This window comes from Oncorhynchus masou, chromosome 15 (assembly GCF_036934945.1).
Source record: "Oncorhynchus masou masou isolate Uvic2021 chromosome 15, UVic_Omas_1.1, whole genome shotgun sequence".
Classification (NCBI taxonomy): Eukaryota; Metazoa; Chordata; class Actinopteri; order Salmoniformes; family Salmonidae; genus Oncorhynchus; species Oncorhynchus masou.
Genome location: NC_088226.1, coordinates 55,903,929 through 55,922,642, shown reverse-complemented (window position 1 = coordinate 55,922,642; position 18,714 = coordinate 55,903,929). Strand labels below are relative to the sequence as shown.

The following is an 18,714-nucleotide window of genomic DNA, read 5'->3' as shown; positions in this document are numbered from 1 at the left end:
GATGATCAGTGAGATACACCTGCTGGAGCGCGTGCTACGGGTGGGTGTTGCCATCGTGACCAGTGAACTGAGATAAGGCGGAGCTTTACCTAGCATGGACTTGTAGATGACCTGGAGCCAGTGGGTCTGGCGACGAATATGTAGCGAGGGCCAGCCGACTAGAGCATACAGGTCGCAGTGGTGGGTGGTATAAGGTGCTTAAGTGACAAAACGGATGGCACTGTGATAAACTGCATCCAATTTGCTGAGTAGAGTGTTGGAAGCTATTTTGTTGCGGAATAGAAAGCCGACTCTAGATTTGATTTTCGATTGGAAATGTTTGATATGAGTCTGGAAGGAGAGTTTACAGTCTAGCCAGACACCTAGGTACTTTTAGATGTCCACATATTCAAGGTCGGAACCATCCAGGGTGGTGATGCTAGTCAGGCGTGCGGGTGCAGGCAGCGAGCGGTTGAAAAGCATGCATTTGGTTTTACTAGCGTTTAAGAGCAGTTGGAGGCCACGGAAGGAGTGTTGTATGGCATTGAAGCTCGTTTGGATGTTAGATAGCACAGTGTCCAAGGACGGGCCGGAAGTATATAGAATGGTGTCGTCTGCGTAGAGGTGGATCAGGGAATCGCCCGCAGCAAGAGCAACATCATTGTTATATACAGAGAAAAGAGTCGGCCCGAAAATTGAACCCTCTGGCACCCGCATAGAGACTGCCAGAGGACCGGACAACATGCCCTCCGATTTGACACACTGAACTCTGTCTGCAAAGTAGTTGGTGAACCAGGCTCTCAGCACCAAGGTCACAGTCTGGAGGTCAACTCTACTCTGCTAACACTCTGATAAAACAGACACTTTGCTATGATATGGAAGAACAGACCAATATCACCACACCCTGCTAGCCTGTGACGTCGAGCATAGGAGTCGGTAAAACAGCACAAACAGATCTGGGACCAGGCTTGCACCCTGCCACTGTGACAGGTGGACTACGATGGATAAGATTAGAATCACCACCTGCATTTGACCTGTGTATGACTGTGTTATATCAACCTTATAGTTCACTGCACCCATCCTTGGCTTTCACATACATCAAGTGCAGTATTATTAAGCCTGACATGTAATATTCCACAGAATAATAAGTGGAGCAGTGGAAGTGTGACAATGGTTCCCAGGGGGATCCCCCAGTCCTTTAGAGAGAGGAGGGGCAGTTCCCCCCTGAGGTACACACATTCATATAGGACACAATCCTCAGACTCCCATCTTCAGACACACAGATAGCACAGACCTTTATATTGTGTATTAATGTTTATGACATACAATATCACACCACTATAGTTCCTTTTTAAATATAAATACATATATTTATTTTTTATTTAACTAGGCAAGTCAGTTAAGAACAAATTCTTATTTACAAAGACGGCCTACACTGGCCAAACCCAGACGACACTAGGCCAATTGTGCACCGCCCTATGGGACTCCAAATTACGTGATACAGCCTGGATTCGAACCAGGGTGCCTGTAGTGACACCTCACCACTGAGATGCAGTGCCTCAGACCGCTGCGCCACTCAGGAGCCCAATATACTGTATATCGTAGGTAGGGCAGTGGCAGAGATATACTATCTGTATAGTCTATAAGGTGGAGGTGGAGGGTAGTGAGTGAGTATACACTATCTGTATAGTCTATAAGGGGGAGGTGGAGGGTAGTGAGCGAGTATACACTATCTGTATAGTCTATAAGGGGGAGGTGGAGGGTAGTGAGCGAGTATATACTATCTGTATAGTCTATAAGGGGGAGGTGGAGGGTGGTGTGTATATAATATCTGCATAGTCTATAAGGGGGAGGTGGAGGGTAGTGAGTATATACCATCTGTATAGTCTATAAGGGGGAGGTGGAGGGTGGTGTGTGAGTATATACTATATGTATAGTCTATAAGGGGGAGGTGGAGGGTGGTGTGTGAGTATATACTATCTGTATAGTCTATAAGGGGGAGGGGGAGGGTAGTGAGTGAGTATATACTATCTGTATAGTCTATAAGGGGGAGGTGGAGGGTGGTGTGTATATACTATCTGTATAGTCTATAAGGGGGAGGGGGAGGGTAGTGAGTGAGTATATACTATCTGTATAGTCTATAAGGGGGAGGTGGAGGGTGGTGTGTATATACTATCTGTATATTCTATAAGGGGGAGGTGGAGGGTGGTGTGTGAGTATATACTATCTGTATAGTCTATAAGGGGGAGGGGGAGGGTAGTGAGTGAGTATATACTATCTGTATAGTCTATAAGGGGGAGGTGGAGGGTGGTGTGTATATACTATCTGTATAGTCTATAAGGGGGAGGTGGAGGGTGGTGTGTATATACTATCTGTATATTCTATAAGGGGGAGGTGGAGGGTGGTGTGTATATACTATCTGTATAGTGTATAAGAGGGAGGTGGAGGGTAGTGAGTGAGTATACACTATCTGTGTAGTCTATAAGGGGGAGGTGGAGGGTAGTGAGCGAGTATATACTATCTGTATAGTCTATAAGGGGGAGGTGGAGGGTGGTGTGTATATACTATCTGTATAGTCTATAAGGGGGAGGTGGAGGGTAGTGAGTGAGTATATACTATCTGTATAGTCTATAAGGGGGAGGTGGAGGGTGGTGTGTGAGTATATACTATCTGTATAGTCTATAAGGGGGAGGTGGAGGGTGGTGTGTATATACTATCTGTATAGTCTATAAGGGGGAGGTGGAGGGTAGTGAGTGAGTATACACTATCTATATAGTATATAAGGGGGAGGTGGAGGGTGGTGTGTATATACTATCTGTATAGTCTATAAGGGGGAGGTGGAGGGTAGTGAGTGAGTATACACTATCTGTAATATCTATAAGGGGGAGGTGGAGGGTAGTGAGCGAGTATATACTATCTGTATAGTCTATAAGGGGGAGGTGGAGGGTGGTGTGTATATACTATCTGTATAGTCTATAAGGGGGAGGTGGAGGGTAGTGAGTGAGTATACACTATCTGTATAGTCTATAAGGGGGGATGTCGAGGGTGGTGTGTGTGTATATACTATCTGTATAGTCTATAAGGGGGAGGTGGAGGGTGGTGTGTGAGTATACATTATCTGTATAGTATATAAGGGGGAGGTGGAGGTTGGTGAGTGAGTATACATTATCTGTATAGTATATAAGGGGGAGGTGGAGGGTGGTGAGTGAGTATACGTTATCTGTATAGTCTATAAGGGGGAGGTAGAGGGTGGTGTGTGAGTATATACTATCTGTATAGTCTATAAGGGGGAGGGTGGTGTGTATACACTATCTGTATAGTCTATAAGGGGGAGGTAGAGGGTGGTGAGTGTGTATACATTATCTGTATAGTATTTAAGGGGGAGGTGGAGGGTGGTGAGTGTGTATACATTATCTGTATAGTATATAAGGGGGAGGTGGAGGGTGGTGAGTGTGTATACATTATCTGTATAGTATATAAGGGGGAGGTGGAGGGTGGTGAGTGTGTATACATTATCTGTATAGTATATAAGGGGGAGGTGGAGGGTGGTGAGTGAGTATACACTATCTGTATAGTATATCAGGGGGAGGTGGAGGGTGGTGAGTGTGTATACATTATCTGTATAGTATATAAGGGGGAGGTGGAGGGTGGTGAGTGTGTATACATTATCTGTATAGTATATAAGGGGGAGGTGGAGGGTGGTGAGTGTGTATACATTATCTGTATAGTATATAAGGGGGAGGTGGAGGGTGGTGTGTATACACTATCTGTATAGTCTATAAGGGGGAGGTAGAGGGTGGTGTGTGAGTATATACTATCTGTATAGTCTATAAGGGGGAGGGTGGTGTGTATACACTATCTGTATAGTCTATAAGGGGGAGGTAGAGGGTGGTGAGTGTGTATACATTATCTGTATAGTATTTAAGGGGGAGGTGGAGGGTGGTGAGTGTGTATACATTATCTGTATAGTATATAAGGGGGAGGTAGAGGGTGGTGAGTGTGTATACACTATCTGTATAGTATATAAGGGGGAGGTGGAGGGTGGTGAGTGTGTATACATTATCTGTATAGTATATAAGGGGGAGGTGGAGGGTGGTGAGTGTGTATACATTATCTGTATAGTATATAAGGGGGAGGTGGAGGGTGGTGAGTAAGTATACACTATCTGTATAGTATATAAGGGGGAGGTGGAGGGTGGTGAGTGTGTATACATTATCTGTATAGTATATAAGGGGGAGGTGGAGGGTGGTGAGTGTGTATACATTATCTGTATAGTATATAAGGGGGAGGTGGAGGGTGGTGAGTATACATTATCTGTATAGTATATAAGGGGGAGGTGGAGGGTGGTGAGTGTGTGTACACTATCTGTATTATATATAAGGGGGAGGTGGAGTGAGTATATACCATCTGTATAGTATATAAGGGGGAGGTGGAGGGTGGTGAGTGAGTATACACTATCTGTATAGTATATAAGGGGGAGGTGGAGGGTGGTGAGTGAGTATACATTATCTGTATAGTATATAAGGGGGAGGTGGAGGGTGGTGAGTGAGTATACACTATCTGTATAGTATATAAGGGGGAGGTGGAGGGTGGTGAGTGAGTATACATTATCTGTATAGTATATAAGGGGGAGGTGGAGGGTGGTGAGTGAGTATACACTATCTGTATAGTATATAAGGGGGAGGTGGAGGGTGGTAAGTGAGTATACATTATCTGTATAGTATATAAGGGGGAGGTGGAGGGTGGTGAGTGAGTATACACTATCTGTATAGTATATAAGGGGGAGGTGGAGGGTGGTGAGTGTGTGTACACTATCTGTATTATATATAAGGGGGAGGTGGAGTGAGTATATACTATCTGTATAGTATATAAGGGGGAGGTGGAGGGTGGTGAGTGAGTATACACTATCTGTATAGTATATAAGGGGGAGGTGGAGGGTGGTGAGTGAGTATACACTATCTGTATAGTATATAAGGGGGAGGTGGAGGGTGGTGAGTGAGTATACACTATCTGTATAGTATATAAGGGGGAGGTGGAGGGTGGTGAGTGTGTGTACACTATCTGTATAGTATATAAGGGGGAGGTGGAGGGTGGTGAGTGAGTATACACTATCTGTATAGTATATAAGGGGGAGGTGGAGGGTGGTGAGTGAGTATACACTATCTGTATAGTATATAAGGGGGAGGTGGAGGGTGGTGAGTGAGTATACCCTATCTGTATAGTATATAAGGGGGAGGTGGAGGGTGGTGAGTGAGTATACAGCACCTGTGGTATTGAGCCTGGAGGAACTGGAACTCTTCCTTGATGCGGTCCAGGGTCTCCAGGACTGTGAACTTGAAAGACTGACCAGGCTGAATAGGGACCTGGGGGAGAGAAAAGAAAGGAGAGGAAAGAAGAAGGGAGAGTAAGGTCACTTCAACACATATCATAAAACATTGTCCTTGCTCTCTTTATCTCTCCGCACCCCTCTTCCACAAACACTCTCTCACTCTTTTCTCTCCAGCCACCCTCTTCTTCTCTCCCCTTTCCTCCTCCTCCTCTTTCTCTCCTAATGACTGTCTCCCTCCCCCTCTCACATTAGCATCTCTCTCTCTCGCCTCTCCTCCCTCTCTCCTCCCTCTCCTCTGCTAGGATGCTTTTTGCTAATGTATTCTTGCCTACAAAGCACTGAGAAGGGAAAACGTCAACTGAATAACTCATGGTGAATCACAAACATTAAAACGGCACTGTCTTTCACCTGCTAAAAGCAAAGAATCTCTACATCTCTACAAACGCCCCCTAAGAGAACCCTGCCCCCCCCCCCCGAAGCCTGTCTGAAGCACTTTAGGTGTTGTTCCCCTCGCTGTGTAGTTGGGGGAACACAAACACAGCAGGGATGTTGTTTTAGAGGCAGGGCAATATAACCGGATAGAGGGTGGGGGGAGGACTTGGTAGCTGACTAGTGGTGGCTATTCAGCAGCCTGATGGTCTGGGGGTAGAAGTTATTGGCCAGTCTTTCCATTCTTGCCATGATGCTCCTGCACTGCCTGCGTCTGAGTTATGGAAGTGGGATGAACAGTCCGTGGCTCGGGTGAATCGGGTCCCTGATTATCTTCTTGGCCTTCCTGCGACACCTGGTGTTGAAGGTGTCCTGGAAGGCAGGCAGTGTGCACCCAATGGTGCGTTCGGCTGAGCGTTTCACCTTCTGTAGCACCTTATGGTTAGCGGCGGTGGAGTTGTGTTGCAGCTTAACAGTATGCTCTTGATGGTGTGCCTGTAGAACACTGAGGGCCCTCGGAGACAGGTCAAATTTCTTCAGCCTCCTGAACTTGAAACTTTTGACCGTCTCCATGGCAGGGCTGCCATTGATGAGGATCGGGATGTGCCCAGCCTGGTTCTTCCTGACGTCCACAATCAGCCCCTTTGTTTTGCTGACGTTGAGCGAGGGTTGTATACTGGCACCAAGCCGTCAGAGTGCCTACCTCCTCCCTCCCTCATCATTGCTGATAATCAGGCCTACTACTGTCGAGTCATCAGTGAACTTGATGATGGAGTTCGACCTGTGTGAGGCCACTCAGTTGTGGGTATACAGGGAGTACAGGAGGGGACATAGGATGCAACCTTGTGGGGCCCCCGCGTTGAGGATCAGTGTGGAGGAGTTAATGTTGCCTACATTCACCATCTGGGGGTGGCGCGTCAGGACACAGCTGCATAGGGAGTTCAGTCCCAGGGCCGTGAGCTTAGAGGGCACTACGCTGTAGTCGATGAACAGTGTCCTCACATATGCATTCCTTTTCTCCAGGTGGGTGAGGGTAGTGTGCAGTGAAATGGCGATTGCGTCGTCCGTGGATCTGTCTGGGCGGTAGGTAAATTGGAGAGGGTTGAGTGTGTCAGGGAGGGAGGAGGTGATGTGGTCATTGCCGAGCCTCTCAAAGCACCACACGGTGACGGGGGTGAGTGCTATGGGTCGGTAATCATTTAGTTCAGTTCCATTCCCTTTCTTGGGCACTTTATAGCTGAGGGGATGGAAGTGTCGTGAAGGAGGAACATACTACTGAAACATACAAACAGGTGCGTACACACACGCACGCTGAGCTGACACGCAACAAGCCCTTGTGCTAAATGGGGGCTACGCACAAAAAGCCTGGGACACACGCACACACAAATGCATGCACACAACTGAGGCTAAAAAGATAATGCATGTCAGTGTTATTCAACCACATGCTCCAGATCAGTGGCATAGGCTGCTTCAAATCAAAACAAATTTTATTTGTCACATTTAGCAGATGTTATTGCAGGTGTAGCGAAATGCTTGTAATACTTCACCTCACACGCCCTGACCGGACTTTAGTCTGCACAACTCTATCTGTCCATCTCTCCCTCTCCCTCCTCATTCCCTCACTCCATCTCACCACCCCTGAGAGCCAACACCAGACATCTCCCTCCTCATTCCCTTACTCCATCTCACCACCCCTGAGAGCCAACACCAGACCTCTCCCTCCTCATTCCCTCACTCCATCTCACCACCCCTGAGAGCCAACACCAGACATCTCCCTCCTCATTCCCTTACTCCATCTCACCACCCCTGAGAGCCAACACCAGACCTCTCCCTCCTCATTCCCTCACTCCATCTCACCACCCCTGAGAGCCAACACCAAACCTCTCCCTCCTCATTCCCTCACTCCATCTCACCACCCCTGAGAGCCAATACCAGACCTCTCCCTCCTCATTCCCTCACTCCATCTCACCACCCCTGAGAGCCAACACCAGACCTCTCCCTCCTCATTCCCTCACTCCATCTCACCACCCCTGAGAGCCAACACCAGACCTCTCCCCTTTGCCCTTTTCCACTCCACCTCTTTACCCTCCAACTTCTCTCCCCCTTTTTCCTCCCGCTTTCTTTCCACAGAATAGGGTGCGAATCCTGTCTGTCCAGAGGCTAACTAGGCGGCTAAAAGATTGCAGGTTTCAGTAGGAGCTTAATTAGTCTCGACAAGGAAATTCAATTAAATTTCAATTAGGCTAATGGTGGAGGTCAGACACTCTTTGGGCTTTCCAGTAATTAAGCTGCGGGTTGTGCAGCTCAGTTTGTGCCTAGTGTTGTGGCGGTTTCCTGGACCGACGGCCTCAACTCAGTACACAATCCCGGTGGGGGAGGGGCGGCTGCCGACAGGGCCCCACTGACCTTCATTCATACCACACTGGTCTGACACACACACAGGGGCGGGGTGAGGGAGGGGGATAAACTGCAGTAGAGAAGAGATGGCCTAACAAATCCTCTGACCACTAGACAGTGGACCACCGCAGACTACATTCCAGACCGACTACTGGCCATTTTACATCAGCACTCACAATAACACATTCCTCAATGCAGACCGGTTTTCTGTATGAGTCAGGTTGTGAGTGATATAACTACAGACCCAGCGTGTTCTGGTCTCAGAGCATCCTGGGGGAGTGGGGGGAGTGAGGGGGGAGTCTCCTCTCCTCTCTCTCAGTGTGGCTCAGTTGGGCCCTGGTGGTGTCAGACAGCATGGGGTATCCTGAAACACCAAACAGATCCGGTTAATCTAGGAGAGGAGGGAGGGGGTAGACAGACAGGCCAGCATTCAATCACAATTAAGAGGAGCTGGAACTGGAGCAAGTTGAGCCGAGAATTTAGAAGGATTATCCATGGGTAGGGGGGGGGGGGGGCGAGGGGAGAGACTGGGCTAGGAGATCACATAACAGTACAGAGCCAGCAGCAGGGCCACAGCCCTCCCTCCATCCGTCCTCTCATCACCCCCCCCCCTAATCTGTCCATCAATCACTGGGGGAAACATTTGATTTAGGCCGCTGTTTCTGGGCTGAAACAGATGTGGGTCTGGGACTGATCGGGACTGCAGAGCGTCTGTCTGCTCTGTGGCACACTTTCTGTTCTGCCACCCCGCCCGCTCCCTCTCTCCCTCAATCTTTCTCTTTCCATCTCCCTCTCTTGCTCTCTCTCTGTCTTTCTCACTCACTCTCTGTCTCTCTGTTTCAGACAGGCTGGGGAGAGAGATGTTCAGATAGCATGAAATAATAATTTGCTGGTGAAATATTTAGGGTAAAGGCACATGAATAGATGAAGAGTACCAAGTGTAGAAGGGAAGTGTTAATGTGATCTTGGGTGTAGGGGACGTGTGTGTAAGTTTGTTTGGGTGGGTGTGTCCTCCACATCACTCCTGTTCTCTCTTTTTATTTTTCCCTCCACTCTTTCTCCTCTCCTCTGGGTGTCCTCCTCTCTCCTCTCAGTCTGGTGTCTCCATCTCTTCTGTCCCCCTCTCTCCTCTCAGTCTGGTGTCTCCATCTCTTCTGTCCCCCTCTCTCCTCTCAGTCTGGTGTCTCCATCTCTTCTGTCCCCCTCTCTCCTCTCAGTCTGGTGTCTCCATCTCTTCTGTCCTCCTCTCTCCTCTCAGTCTGGTGTCTCCATCTCTTCTGTCCCCCTCTCTCCTCTCAGTCTGGTGTCTCCATCTCTTCTGTCCTCCTCTCTCCTCTCGGTCTGATGTCTCCATCTCTTCTGTCCTCCTCTCTCCTCTCGGTCTGGTGTCTCCATCTCTTCTGTCCTCCTCTCTCCTGTCGGTCTGGTGTCTCCATCTCTTCTGTCCTCCTCTCTCCTCTTGGTCTGGTGTCTCCATCTCTTCTGTCCTCCTCTCTCCTCTCGGTCTGATGTCTCCATCTCTTCTGTCCTCCTCTCTCCTCTCGGTCTGGTGTCTCCATCTCTTCTGTCCTCCTCTCTCCTCTCGGTCTGGTGTCTCCATCTCTTCTGTCCTCCTCTCTCCTCTCGGTCTGGTGTCTCCATCTCTTCTGTCCCCCTCTCTCCTCTCGGTCTGATGTCTCCATCTCTTCTGTCCTCCTCTCTCCTCTCGGTCTGATGTCTCCATCTCTTCTGTCCTCCTCTCTCCTCTCGGTCTGGTGTCTCCATCTCTTCTGTCCCCCTCTTTCCTCTCGGTCTGATGTCTCCATCTCTTCTGTCCTCCTCTCTCCACTCGGTCTGGTGTCTCCATCTCTTCTGTCCTCCTCTCTCCTCTCGGTCTGATGTCTCCATCTCTTCTGTCCCCCTCTCTCCTCTCGGTCTGATGTCTCCATCTCTTCTGTCCTCCTCTCTCCTCTCGGTCTGGTGTCTCCATCTCTTCTGTCCTCCTCTCTCCTCTCGCTCTGATGTCTCCATCTCTTCTGTCCCCCTCTCTCCTCTCGGTCTGGTGTCTCCATCTCTTCTGTCCTCCTCTCTCCTCTCAGTCTGGTGTCTCCATCTCTTCTGTCCCCCTCTCTCCTCTCGGACATTGTAGTGAGAAGCAAAAGCCACTGCTATACAATACTGGATTAGAAATGGAGGGATTGGCAGAGAAAAGAGGGCTTGGAGTGGATCCAAACTTTGGTCAGATCAGCTCTTTTTATAAAAAGCAACAAAGGCTTTGACTGAGGGGAGAATGAGCGTTAGGATTGGAGAGCACAGTTCATTTGGATTGATGTGTTCATACTTGACTTCATAAGAACCAGCTTGTTATAAGAAATGTAAACAGGTAACAGTATGGATAAAGATGATGGTTACATCTGCCAGAAAATATCCATGACATACCTGTATTTCATTAAAATCCTGAGGTGCAAACAGAACAACAAGGTCCACAATACAGATGTATCCAGAGGAAAACAACCAAAAAGGAAGAGAGAGCTAAGGCACGCACGCACACCACCACTCACCCTAACCTAATTAAGGGAACATATGTGATTTGTGCAGCCAGATATTTGGCGTTGGTTTGTTTACTTGGCTGTAAAAACAAAGTGTTACCCTGAGAGATGCAGAGAAGTGAGACCAGACCCAGTACACACAGCCCCAAGCTAGAATATTAATATGGACCTAATGGTCAGGAGGTGGAACACAGAGGCCAGACTTAAGGCTAGATTTACTAGGCAGATGAGAGATTACTAATACTTAAAAAGCACAGTTTGTGAAAATCTACTCCATGCCGATCCTGAATAGTCACGGGGAGTATGAACTGTTCTGCTGCCACTCCAGCTCTGCCAGAGAACAGAATGTAGAGTTGCACACACATACACACACACACACACACACACACACACACACACACACACACACACACACACACACACACACACACACACACACACACACACACACACACACACACACACACACACACACACACACACACACACACACACAGCTGTAACATTGGCACCCTGGTGAGCAGTTAGTAGCAAGCTCTCTGCCATATACACACACCGGACCCGTGTCCCTGTCTGCCTGCGGTAAGTCCCCTCCTGTGTGAGTCTATCAGGATCAGTCCAGGGCCAGATCAACTCTCTCCAGACAACTATCACAACAGTCTCTGGAGGGGACACACATACACAGGCTAAGTGTGCAGGAGCTAATGTCCACCACCGAAGCCTGCTCCATCCATAAATAACAAAAAAAACTCAACTGCACCAACAACAATATGTAAACAACAAGGATTCCCTCTGTGTTCAACATCTTGTAATGCCATGTTCATTTTAGTCTATGCTGTGCGTCCCTACAGGTAAAGACAGAGTGGTCTAGTCAGTGGATGCACTGAGAATCAGCTAGTGTTTCACATACGTCAAAGTAGACTTCAGCTTTAACACGAAGATTACTCAGATGACCTACCATACCACTAACTTTAAACTCATTAGGGGGGTAGCAGTGGTCGTGTGCTACCTACTCTGTCTATGTAGATAAGGACGGTGTCCATCCCACCATCTGTCCACTCTCAGGTCTGCCTCCCATGGCTCTTGCTGCGGCGGTTGGAAATATGTGTTTGGTAACTGCGAAAACTCTGGGCGTGACATTCACAGCCTGGTTTTATTGTTCTTGGCCTGGGCGGGTGGAGATTCGCAGTAGGGTGGGCGATATTACGATAGTATCGTCTATTGAGGATGATTGACAGCCATCGCCGATGGTGACGACATTGTGATGTGACAGACGATACATTTCATTACATTTTGACGAGCCTCACGCCATAAAGAGAAGAGTGGCGTCATGCAGCAGGGCAGTGCATGGGTGACAGTCTGATTAAATTGTATATATTCCTATAGTCTATATTCCTAAGTAAAAACAATCTTTTTAGTTATTGAAAATATATTTCACAGTGATTTAGATGGTACAATGATTCCCCACACTATTTAGTGCTTTTTTTCCTCACAGAAACTGAAATTTAACAAACTCTGTAGATTTTAGCAACCAGGAAATGACAATGATTTCTACATTGGCCCCTTCCCAGGTTCCCACTAGATAACACAGCTTCAGTGTTGCCAACTCCTCAGTAAGGAAAGTAGCTATTGGCTGTCCTAAAAGGGTCTAGAAGTTGCTAAATGATGTCATCGCCTAATTTGCTTACTTGGCCATGTACACGTAACTGTGATGGACGCTGTAGGAGAGAGGAATAAAGTCGTGGGAGAGACAAAAAGTGAGTGAAAAACACCCTAAATATGTTTAGAACTACAAATGAACTTTCTTCTGTCGATTCTTGTTTTTTTTAATGTCACAATTCCAACCCTCCTCCTTTATCCGGGCTTGGGACCGGCAAAAGTGACCCAAAAGAGACACTCTGGCGGAGTTACTTAGTTTTTTATTTTATTGTTTATATTTTTACATTTACATCCCTTCCTAAATGTAAGCCAGGGTGGGATCAGCCAGCGGCGGCTCCCCACATGCGCGATTCATTTGCAGTCTGGACGTGGAGGGGTGAACATCTCCTGCTCTGACTGCAGCTGGGAAGGACTAGGTCGCTAAGTTGGCAACACTGCACAGCTTTCCTATTTTGACAGCAGAAGCCGGCAATAGGCGAATATCACAACACTGCCAGGTAAGTTATACTGTGAAACACTATCATTCCACTAGAATGCATTGATGCAAGACTGCAAATGTTTTTTTCTTAAATGCCAAAAGCCTAATCCTAATCATTTAAATAACATAAAAGCATTAAGACAAATTCAATTATGAAAGTATTTCACAAATATTCTGTGTTAATGTCCTAAATTTGTTGCATTTAAAATGGGAACAATTATGTAAGTCAGAGTCTATGCTATTTTCAATCACAACTTTATTCTAAAATGACAAATAAGTGACATTGAGCAAACAATACCAACATGGAAAAATCAAAACATGAAATAAAATGACTTGTAACCTAGTTGGCCTGGCCCTATTTTCATATTATTCTAGCAATGTCAACCTACCTTCAAGGACTAGTAGCCTAATAAGAGAGGATTAGGCAAAAATGCAAATCAGTTTATAATTATCCAGTTCTGAGGACAGCAGAGTAGCTTGCTCTGTCTGCAGCCCATGATGATTTACAACCCATTGCACGATGCACAGCCAGCGAGGCTCTTTGACTGTGTCACTCGCTCTACCTGCACGCTTCGGCACACACAGACATGCCCACACACACACACACACAGACATGCCCACACACACACACAGACATGCCCACACACACAAACAGACATGCCCACACAAACACACACGCACACACGCACGCACGCACGCACGCACGCACGCACGCACGCACACACACACACACACACACACACACACACACACACACACACACACACACACACACACACACACACACACACACACACACACACACACACACACACACTTCTTTCACGCCACAGATCCACTAAATATGTTTGGTCAATGTGGGGATTTATCTCATCCCTCTCATAGCATGCAAGCTCACGGTGGGATCTTTTAAAAACTTGTTTCGGGGGGGGGGGACAATAGCGGACTATACCATAGTATATCACAATGTTACATGAGTACATAATCACGTGACAAATATTGACATCACCCAACCCTAGTTCACAGAGCAATCCCTCACTTCAGATAACACTAGCCACAAGAATCCAGTGGAACCAATTATGTTTGCCTTGTAAATCAGCCCTGGGTTTAACCCTTTAGGAGGACTACTGAACAGATACCAATGTCTCTGTTCTGCCCCAGGAGTCAACACAACACAGTGCTGTTGCCATGTCTATGTGGTTTATGTTTTCAGTTACTTGTCATTTCGAAAGGCCAGTGACATTGTGAGTAACAGTGGAGATAGAGGCCCTTCCTCCTCTTTTTGGTCTCGGGTGCTTACAGGATTTCTACAGATACCGCTAGTCAAGTCCAGTGAGTCTGACGTTTAAATGATCTGGACATTGAAATGTTAATTTGATACAAAGAAGACATTAATTCATAGGATATTAATAGTATAACAAGATGTGGCTTGGGATACACACAAAACATGACTACCTTTGGAAAATGAGACGCAAAGAAACTAGTCTCTTGACAGTAATAGGTACAGGGGGCTATTCCAAAGTCTACGCAGTCACCCTCTTTTCCTCGTTCTCTCTCAAGCTCACACGCGTGCACACGTTCCTTCCATCCTCACTCTGTGCTGTAGATCCCATTACACTGACAACAGCAGTATGTATTGATCTGTTAAGGTTGGCTCAATCTAGGACCGAACTTTATCACAAACACTGTACAACTCTGAACAAAAGCTCTGAACTGTGACTGGACTAAAGTCCTATTTCCAGTGTGATCTCCTACTCATTCCCATTTCTAATTCACAATGCCTTGGTTCTCTCTCAATCTTGCTTCCTTCTATTCCACTGATTTGCATTCTTTCTGTACATATAATTGATTTCACATGCCCCCTCTTCTGTAAATGTCACCTATAATTCTCTGTGATTGCAGGCTGAAAGCTAAGTGATCACTGACCCATTTGCACCAGATACAAAGACATGGACAGCAAATCTGACTATAGAAACTAGACCTCGACCTCCCGAGTGGCCCAGCGGTTTAAGGCACTGCATCGCAGTGCTAAATGCATTACTACTGACCCGGTTCATTCTGGGCTGTGCCACAACCGGCCGAAGCCGGGAGTCCCATTGGACGGTGCACAATTGGCCCAGCGTCGTCCAGGTTAGGGGAGGATTTGGCTGGTGGGGCTTTACTTGACTCATTGCGATCTAGCGACTCCTTGTGGTGCGCCGGGTTCCTGCAGGCTGACTCTGGTTTCCAGCTGACCAGTGTTTTACTCCAACACATTGGTGTGGCTGGCTTCCGCCTTAAACTGGCGGGTGTTAATAAGGAGCGAGGTTAGGCAGGTTATGTTTTGGTGGACACATGACTCCACCGTCGCCTCTCCCGAGCCCGTTGGGGAGTTGCAGCGATGAGACAAGATCGAAAATTGGGGAGAAAGGGGGGGTAGTAAAAAAACAAATAATAATAATAAATATATATATATATAACTACACCTTGTTTCTCTCCATCCGATTCTCTCGCATGTATGGTCAAACCCATCCTTTCTTCCAGCTTCATTCTTCAGTTCCTAACACTGTAGTTTAGTAAATAATGAGAGGAGGGTGGTAGGGGGAGAGGGGACTGAAGGGAATACCTTCCACTGCCTTCTAACACACTATCCCTGGACACATAAAACACAGATACAGCACAGAGCGCGCACACACACAAGTGTTTGTTTTACTATCCAAACAATTGATTCCCATTCAAAATCTGATTTTTCTGAACTTTAACCTCAACCCTAACCTTAACCCCAAACCTTACCCTAATTCTAAGCCCTAAGCCTAAAATAGACCCTTTTCCGTGTGAGGACTGGCGAAGTGTTCCCACAAGGACAGTAAAACCACACACACACCCCTGTCTTTCCCCTGTCAGCTGCACCCAGGGGCTGTTGAGAGGTAGTTGAAAGGTAGTTGTGTGGGTGGCATAGCTGACTCTCACTTCACGTGTGTGTGTGTGTGTGTGTGTGTGTGTGTGTGTGTGTGTGTGTGTGTGTGTGTGTGTGTGTGTGTGTGTGTGTGTGTGTGTGTGTGTGTGTGTGTGTGTGTGTGTGTGTGTGTGTGTGTGTGTGTGTGTGTGTGTGTTAGAGGGACTCTCTTCATACACCCTAACTGTTCCATGTCTCTGTCCTCTCAGTGTAGTCCCTGTCTATCTATGTCCTCTCAGTGTAGTCCCTGTCTATCTCTGTCCTCTCAGTGTAGTCCCTGTCTATCTCTTTCCTCTCAGTGTAGTTCCTGTCTATCTCTGTCCTCTCAGTGTAGTCCCTGTCTCAATCTCTGTCCTCTCAGTGTAGTCCCTGTCTCTATCTCTGTCCTCTCAGTGTAGTCCCTGTCTATCTCTGTCCTCTCAATGTAGTCCCTGTCTCAATCTCTGTCCTCTCAGTGTAGTCCCTGTCTCTATCTCTGTCCTCTCAGTGTAGTCCCTGTCTATCTCTGTCCTCTCAGTGTAGTCCCTGACTCAATCTCTGTCCCTGAGCAGTAGTCAGATAAAGAGAAAAAGAGGAGCGACTTACCGGATGCCTGCCCTGAGGGTACATGGTCCCAGGAGAGATGTTCAGTCTGTTTGATTATCAGGTCAGAGCCTGTCCCCTGACCCTCCACTCCTCTGCCCCCCACCAGGAACACAGCCCAGTCCAGATCTTTCTGCCTGCTTTGGTCTGGTCTCAGGCAAGGTTGGAGAGAGCAGTCCTCCCTCCTGCCCACTCCTGCTCTCTTCTCTTCTTTCCGTTCAGCTCTGCTCTGTCTGTCCCTGTCCGACACGGAGCCTGTCGACACAGCTGGGAGAGCTCTGTCAGTGCATCCGTTAAACAGCTCTCACGGTAAAACAAATCCCCACACTAACACTTTGGCTCCTTTTCCTTCTTCTCGTTTCCTCGGTGTAACCAAAGTCTCACTCGTTTCTCTTTTCCTCTCTCCGCCTCTCTCGCTCTGTAATCAGTTGGAGTCCACAGGCACTGACATGGCAGTGAAGCTTGAGCGTTACACCCAAGTACACCCCCTTTCCTGTCCCTTCACCAACCCCTCCAACAAGATACAAACACTACACTCCTCCATTCAAATTCACCTACAATCTACAGTACCTCCAGTCCCTCTTCTTCTCATAGGAGAGAACAGAACCTTAAACTGAAGGGTTGAGTTGTCTGTTGGAATACAAAATTTAAAAAAGAGGGAGAAAAACTATGACAGAGAGCGAGCTTTGCTTTTAATCTAAATAATACTTTTTTTTAAACAGGAAAGCAGGAAAGAACAGCAGGTCACTAGGAGATCCAGTAGGATTTTCAGCAGGGAGCCCTGGACTGTAATATATTGTGCCTGTTGGCTTCAACATAAACAAGACAGCCTGCTAAAGCTCCCCTTAAGGTGGAGCGGCTGAGATAGAGACACACCGACACGGAGATAGATAGAGATCCCCTTTCAATTGTAGTCAGATGGACAAAGCAATCAGCCATGCACAAAGAGACAGGCGCAAACAGAAAGACACATCCTTACACACTATCGTTATAGATACGAGTGCACACACACTCGTAAACGAACCACTCACACAAACACAAAAACACACACAAACGCATAATTAGTCATTCTGAAGAGATGAAAGGTATGTCAGTATTCTAGTTCATACACGCACACACACTGACGACATACACACTGACGACACAGAGAGAGAGAGAGAGAGAGAGAGAGAGAGAGAGGGGGAGAGAGAGAGGGGGAGAGAGAGAGAGAGAGAGAGAGAGAGGAAGAGAGGGAGAGAGGGAGAGAGAGAGAGAGGGAGAGAGAGAGAGAGAGAGAGAGGGAGAGAGGGAGAGAGAGAGGGAGAGAGGGAGAGAGAGGGAGAGAGAGGGAGAGAGAGAGAGGGAGAGAGAGAGAGAGAGAGAGAGAGAGAGAAGGAGAGAGGGAGAGAGAGGGAGAGAGAGGGAGAGAGAGAGAGAGAGAGAGAGAGAGAGAGAGAGAGAGAGGGATTTCACAGATACCTCTGTATTTATTTGAACGTCAAGAAGAAAATAGTCATTTCAGTCCTGTATCCTCAGCAAAGAACTGGGTCTACACAACTTAGGCCATGTTAAACATGCCATGTCGAAAAATGTCTCAAGACATACTAATAATGTAGCGGTAATTTCTGCCCAGATTGTTATTTAAAGCCATAAGTCTGTACTCCCACTGTTTGCCTATAGGCTTGATGAGTTTACAGAGGGCGGCTTCACTGTTGAACTTGATCAACCAGGAATGAATCCCTTATGATTGAACATCCCCCTCTCATCGCTTCCAAGACTCTTACCAGGAAGGAACACACAGACACACGCACTCTTACAGCATCTTGAAAAAGAGGTAACCTAGTAACAAGTAAAGCTCTTTCCATTTTTACAGAACAAAAGTTTACAGTAACTAAGGCATTTGGTCCACTAAAGCTCACAATAACAGGTTATTACACACACCTGGACCTAACTGTGCTGCACATCAGTCCTTCTCTCTTACAGTCAGTAACTGGAGTTATTCATATCCCTAACTAACCCTCACTCCCCTCTCATTCTTTATCCATCCATCTCTTCACCTCACACATTTCATCATCCACAACTAATTTGCCCCCCCCCCCTTCCTCTAGATATTTCTCTCCCTCCCTCCCTCCTCCCTGAGGTAAGTATTCCCTCACCCTCCGCTCAGGCAGGGAGGGGATTGCACTAATCATAGTTATCTAATTGCAGGGATTAGGCAGGTAATTATTCACATGACTCTGAGTCTGTTTCCCTGGGAGAGCTGATCGGGAACACAGGGTTCAGGGCTGATAGGCTGATGGGCTGTCTAGTCTACACATGGCTGGCTGGGTGGTGCTGGATAAACAGGGCTGGGTGCTGGCTAAATATGGATGACTGTGTTCATGTCTACACAGGCACCTTGAGATGTATCTGAGAACAC

At 47.3% G+C, this 18,714-nt stretch overlaps 1 protein-coding gene across 4 annotated transcripts in view; it reads right to left on the bottom strand.

Moving 5' to 3' along the window:
- LOC135556502 (transducin-like enhancer protein 4) overlaps positions 1-17,100 on the bottom strand; it is a 96,639-nt gene extending 79,539 nt beyond the window's left edge. For all 4 annotated transcript variants that reach the window (XM_064989759.1, XM_064989761.1, XM_064989762.1 and 1 more), the window contains exons 1-2: positions 16,320-17,100; positions 5,245-5,342 (exon numbers count right to left, since the gene is read on the bottom strand). In XM_064989759.1, the coding sequence (XP_064845831.1) occupies positions 5,245-5,342; positions 16,320-16,343 (122 nt within the window). In that variant the 5' untranslated portion in view covers positions 16,344-17,100. The remainder of the gene's footprint in view (positions 1-5,244; positions 5,343-16,319) is intronic.
- Between the last annotated feature and the right edge of the window lie 1,614 nt (positions 17,101-18,714).